The following is a 6437-nucleotide window of genomic DNA, read 5'->3' as shown; positions in this document are numbered from 1 at the left end:
TGGTTGCAACTGTGTTTTATTGAAAGAAGCAGTGAAGTGGTCAACATAGGCCCCATCTCACAACCCACTCCTCACCCCCCAAGCCACGCAGGGGCCAGCCTCAGGCCAGGGGAGCGTTGTGTATGTGTGTGTGTGTGTGTGTGCGTGCGGGGGTGCGTGCGGGGGTAGATGAGAGCCCTAACTAACTTGAGTTCTTGCCTGCAGGGCAAGGAAGCGAGAGGGGGAGAGGTGATGAGGTGGGGCATCTCTGGCTTCAGGTAGATACCTACACAGAACGATCAAAGTGGACTGGCACGTATGGGTTCCCGCCACAGGCCACGATGATGTGTTTCTTCTTCTGGCTGGTCCTGTAGGCACAGTTGGGGTACTTGGAGCTGCCTGTCTCGTGGCACTCTGTGATGTGCATGGTGGAGTTGCTCTCATAGCAGTTGGTCGTCCCATTCTTGCAGACGATCTTTTTCTGGAAGCAGACGGCCTTGACATCTGCCAGGGACTCGTGCACAAAGGTGTTCACCGGCTTGCACCGTCCCTGGGTCATTTTTCGGCGCATCATCATTTGGTTGCAGTAGTTGGAGTTGTTGCCTGGGGAGCTGCCGGAGTCCATGTGCTGCCGCTGGAACCTCATGGCTGGCGATTCCTGGCCCAGGGAAGGCTGGACCCACCCCAGCACCAGCAGCACCAGGACCAGCCATGGCAGCAGGACCAGGGACTTCCGAGCCATGGTGGTCTCACTGCCCTGGAGGAGCCGCTCCTGGAAAAGGGGGAGAGGAGGAATAACATCACCTTAGAAAGAGAACCCCAGCTCCCACCTGTAGCCTCCCTGGCTTACGGTCTCCAGGTCAACCAGAAAGATGTCCCTCTCCCTGCGAGCTTTTCCAAGTAACAAGACAATCACATATACTCTTCTCCACAAACATTTGATTCCCACTCCCTACAGAGAGGCCGTCCTCCCCTCTGGGTGGTGACCCTAGAAATGACCTAAAATCCTAGCAGCCCTGTCTTTGAATACAGAAATATTTTTGATACGAAATACCTTTGAAACATAAAACACCTCCGTACCCAGCGCTCACACGGCTCATTAGAAGATGCTTTTGAATAAACCATTAAATAAATAATCCAAATTTTGAATAAGCCAAATTGTATCCCTGAGATAACCACCGAGTATTCATCCAGGATCACGGTGGACAGAGCCCTGTTGTCCTACAACACAAGGGAAACTCAGCTCCAGTGTTTTACACTGGCATCATAAAGGGATGCCATTGTGTTCCAAAGAGAGATGCTCTCCTCCCCCAACCTGGGGGCTGCTCCTTCTCCAGCCCCATGGGCTCTCTGCAGCCTACGTTCTCCATTCCTGACCCCAGCTCTGCCTCCTGCCCACATCTGCCTGGCCCGATTCTCAGGCTAGCCTCACCCACCCTGGCTCCCCACGCTCCAACCCTCGAGCAGAAACAGCTCCTGTGTGCCTCTTGGGCTGCTTACCTGAGTCTCTAGCTTGGTCTCTGAGAGAGAAAAGGCAGTTTCTGCAATCACTCTATCCCTGGGGTGTGGACTTTATACAGATTAAAAGGAGGCTTGGCTTCCAGGAAAAGACCGGTGGGAGGAGCATCTTGGTCTCAGTCCCCAGGAAAACAAGGTCATATGAGGAAGGGGTGGGGAATTGCCCAGGCCACCCTTTTTTCAGGGCTGCTGGGGAGAGCGAGCCTTTGCCTATAAGAACCTTTCTTTCTATAAGCAGCAGAGAAAGCCACTATAGCACTGTTGCTCGAACCCCAACCAAGTCCTTCTTGTCTCTTTGCAAGCCGTTTTCACCAAATAGCCCTTGGAGGTTAGCAAAATGCACATAACATGTGATCATGGGAAGGGGAGGGAAAGGGAGGTCCTCTCTTGCCCTGGGAGTCCTGGAGCTGCTTTGGCCAGAATTCCACATCTCCCACCAGCTCCTCTGCTGGGGGAGCAGGGAGAAGTGGCCAGCTGCCCCAGCTGGAAGGCTTCCCAGATCTGGAGAAGAAGGGGGAGAGTACCTGAACACGGAGGAGTAGAAAGCAGCTTCGTTCGGTGTGACCTCACAAAGTTGTGGCCACTTCAACACTCCTGGGCTGTTGAAGGAGGGTGTGTGGCCACTCTTATCTATAGTGTTCTTATAGTGTTCTTATCTATAGGTCACTTATCTATAGTGACCTCTCATCCCATAGGCCAGAGTGGAGGAGAGGAACTAGGGATGAGCCAAAATGCAAAATCCCCTTTAGAGAAGAAATAGAGAACATCATATTTCTTAGCAGTAAAATTTCATCCTAGAAAGAGACGTGGCATTTGCTGGAAGACAATTTTATTTTTATTTATTTATTTATTTATTTTTTGCGGTATGCGGACCTCTCACTGTTGTGGCCTCTCCCGTTGTGGAGCACAGGCTCCAGACGCGCAGGCTCAGCAGCCATGGCTCATGGGCCCAGCCGCTCCGCGGCATGTGGGATCCTCCCGGACCGGGGCACGAACCCGTGTCCCCTGCATCGGCAGGCGGACTCTCAACCACTGCGCCACCAGGGAAGCCCTTTATTTATTTTTAAAGTATAGTTGATTTGCAGTATTGTGTTAGTTTTAGGTGTACAGCAAATTGATTCAGCCAGATAAAACGGAGGACAATTTTAATCCCTTTGGAGTGAGAATTATCAAAATATCTCTCCATGCTCTAGGTTTACACTACCTTAGTCCAAATTCTGGTTTAGCACCTTAAGCCCTGGGCAAGTTTCCTCATCTCTAAAATGGGGATGATAATAACATGTTCCTTTTAGATTTGCTATTAAGACAAAATAAGGTAAGATGCAGAGGGTTTAAAACAGTGCTTAAAAAGCCAATGATGGTTCATGTTGGGAGGAGGGTTAAGACCTCCCACAAGGAGTCTGTTTAAACAATACTGGGTGATCTCCGATTTGCTTTCCACAGGAGGTGGAGTCAAGTAACTGCCTGGCAAAACTTTTGTTTTGCTAAAATCCAGAGCTGAAAATAGCAGGCAGTTTCAAAGCCCTGGGGAGTAAAAGGGAAGCGGGGAGAGAGAGGAGAGGAAACTTGAGGGAAGAACAGAATTCTTTAAGGGGAGATTTTAAAATTGTTTCGCCACATGAAATCCAAGAAATTTTTGGTAAAGTCAGCATTATTTTCTAGTGTGTATAAATTTGGAAGTGGAAGTGGGGTCAAGGAGGACGTGGTGAGACATGAGCTTTTAGTCTCATGTTTTTGTAGTTTACCTACCACCCAGGTTTTCTTTGCTTCTTAGTCTTTGGATCATACTCATACCATCTTGAGTGGTGTTGGAAGGAAAACTTTTCCTCTACCCATTTATGTTCTGCTCTGGAGGCCTGTGAATTAACTGACAAAAGACAGATTAACAGAAGAATTGACCAAGTTTATTCATCTGCATATGGAGGAGCACAAAAGAAGTAGTTCCCTGAACAGCTAGGGATAAAGGTTTATACATCAACTTAATGGGGGCGGGGAGGGGAGCAAATAGGGACTCTTAAGGAAATAAATGGGTTTTTTTTTTAAAGGAAAGATAAATGAGCTTTTGGGGGAATAAATGGGACGTAAAATAATTTGTGATAATGTTTGTCTTTGCAAGTGTGAGTAGTGTGTCTTCGTCCTGGCTGCAAAACTCCCCTAAGGGGATTTATAGCAGCTTTACTCTCTGAAGACTCTGCCTTTATTCAGATGAGGGAAGCTCCAAAAAAGCTTCTTTCTGCATCTGCTGGGTTTCAAATATCTTCAGTTTAAAACAACCTTCATATTAACTCTGCAGATCTGAGACGGTACCCACAATAACAAATTTAGAATTTGTTCATTTATTCATTCAACAGTGGGAATACAGAAATAAGTTACAGAGTCTGCCCTAAAGGTACCTGATAGGATAGTTTGTATTCATCAGGTGAGTCCCACCAAGGTGTTGGGCATGGCTGCACGAAAACAGTCATTCATTTGGCACCTTTCCCGTGCCAGAAGAATTTCAGGGAGTTGGTTCAACAAGAAAATTTCAGAGTCACAGTTCAAATATGAATAAGTTTTCTGTAACCCAAATAAGTTTCTTCAATAGCCTACCCCAGAGCATCCCAAACTATAAGAAGTCATTTTTATTTGCGATACGCGGGCGTCTCACTGTTGTGGCCTCTCCCGTTGTGGAGCACAGGCTCCGGACGCGCAGGCTCAGCGGCCATGGCTCACGGGCCCAGCCGCTCCGCGGCATGTGGGATCTTCCCGGACCGGAGCACCTGCATCGGCAGGTGGACTCTCAACCACTGCACCACCAGGGAAGCCCTATAAGAAGTCATTTTGCCTGTTTGTGCATGGCAATCTGGACAAACCCTTGGGGTTGTTTTTGTTTGTTTCTTTCTTTGGGCTGTGCCGTGTGGCTTGGGGGATCCCAGTTCCCCAAGCTCACACCTGGGCCCCTCCTCCCACGCTCCCCCTGCAGTGAAAGCGTCAAGTCCTAACCACTGAACTGCCAGGGAATTCCCAGCCTTGAGGTTTTAATTCAACTTCATGGAAACAATCAAAAACCCATCCTTGCTATAGCCTTACCCTTGGCCTTCTTGCCTTAGGGCAAGAGCTACAGTTGCAAAAGTTGATGCTTCTGCTAAACTAGTTCTAGGCTCCCTGTGATTCATGGTTCCTCATGCAGTGAGACATTACCACTGACTGAGAACACACAACACTTTCCAGCCAGTCCACTAACTCCTTGTAAGATTCTATTACTCTCTCCATCTCACATACTGTTCACCACAGAAGCACCCTGAATCCTTCCATTCTCCTGCTGCTACCAGAAGAAGGGGAGCCCCATGATCATCTTACGTTGGCAGGGAACTTTCTGTATCTCACTCATTTATTATAGACTCCAGTTGACACTCCTATTCAGTGCTCTCACTGACCTAATTTTATTTGTTGATGAATCATACCTCAAAACTGAAACTGGAGGTTATCAAGTAGGATATAGTATCACTAACTAAACTCTTCAAAATAGAGCTTGTCAACTAGCCAAAGACCAGCGAGTAAACATACAGACAGCAGGTATGCTTTTGGAGTAGTATATGATTTGGGGATGCTTTAGAAACAAGCATCAAAATGGACAAGTCGTCAAGGAAATTTTAGATGCATTCCTACTTCTTAGAGAGTGGTTATTCTAAAGATTGAGGCCCACATTAAAAGAGATGATATGGAAGGTAAAGGATTGCTCTAGCAGATCATTATGCCAAAGAAACTGCTTTAACCAAGATTATGATTTTATCTAAGCCCTCAAAGAATAAATCTCTGGAAGGATTCAACAAGGTCCTTATAAAATATCAAAATTTAGCCCCTGATTTTTGAAAAAGAAGAATGAAAAAATTCTGGTTGTACTCTTCACTTAAATAATCCCTGATGCTCTCAAGACAGCTGCTTGGTGACTTTCATAGCTAGAGAGGAGAAGTCAATACCTGGCTTCAAAGCTTCAAAGGACAGGCTGACTCTTGTTAAGAGGTTAATGCAGCTGGTGACTTTAATTTGAAGCCAGTGCTCATTCCCATTCTGAAAATCTTAGGGCCCTTAAGAATTATGCTAAATCTACTCTGCCTGTGCTCTATAAATGGAGCAACAAACAAATCGGCTTACAACATGGTTTACTAAATATTTTAAGTCCACTGTTGAGATCAACTTCTCAGAAAAGAAGATTCCTTTCAAACTATTACTGGTCTTTGACAATGTACCTGGTCACCCAAGAGCTCTGATGGAGATGTACAATGAGACTCATGTTGATTTCGTGCCTGCTAACACAACATCCATTCTGCAGCCTATGGATCAAGGAGTAATTTTTAATTTCAAGTCTCATTATTCAAGAATTACATTTTGTAAGCCTATAACTGCCATAGATAGTGATTCCTCTGATGGATCTGGGCAAAGTAAATTGAAACCCTTCTGGAAATGAGCCACCATTCTAGGTGCCATTAAGAACATTTATAATTCATGGAAAGAGGTCAAAATATCAAATTAATAGGAGTTTGGAAGTTGATTCCAATCTTCATGGATGACTTTAAGGGAATCAAGACTTCAGTGAAGGGAGTCACTGCAGATGTGGTGGAAATAGCAAAAGAACAGAGGCAGGAGATAGATGGGCCCCGGCTAAGCAGCTGAAATATGTCCCCTGTGGACAGATACTCCAAGATAAAGATAATGGCAGGAAAAAGGAGGAGCGGAGTCCTGCCCAGATAAGAGATGAAGAGACCACATATTTCTCATTCTTGAGGTCCAGGAGACCTTCCCAACTACACATGTGCAGAAAGGCTCCTCAGGGGCCAAAAAGGAAGGGGGCACCACCCCATAATAGGTGGTGTCAACCTTCCCACAGTCCTCTTCGCTGGAATCCATCTTGGCTAAGAGATGCGTGCACACACAGCGGAGACTCTGAGTTATAACAAATA

At 46.4% G+C, this 6437-nt stretch overlaps 1 protein-coding gene across 1 annotated transcript; it reads right to left on the bottom strand.

The window, feature by feature from the left end:
* On the bottom strand, positions 1–1601 carry RNASE1 (ribonuclease A family member 1, pancreatic). Its single transcript, XM_082647610.1, has 2 exons — positions 1480–1601; positions 1–751 (listed from the first exon to the last, which is right to left on the bottom strand). The coding sequence occupies exon 2, from the start codon at positions 719–721 to the stop codon at positions 266–268; it is 456 nt and encodes a 151-aa protein (XP_082503736.1). The 5' UTR covers positions 722–751; positions 1480–1601; the 3' UTR covers positions 1–265.
* Between the last annotated feature and the right edge of the window lie 4836 nt (positions 1602–6437).

This window comes from Grampus griseus (genome assembly GCF_964374135.1).
Source record: "Grampus griseus genome assembly, chromosome: 2".
Classification (NCBI taxonomy): domain Eukaryota; kingdom Metazoa; phylum Chordata; class Mammalia; order Artiodactyla; family Delphinidae; genus Grampus; species Grampus griseus.
Note: the sequence above shows the minus strand (reverse complement) of the source record. Positions and strands in the feature narration are given on the sequence as shown.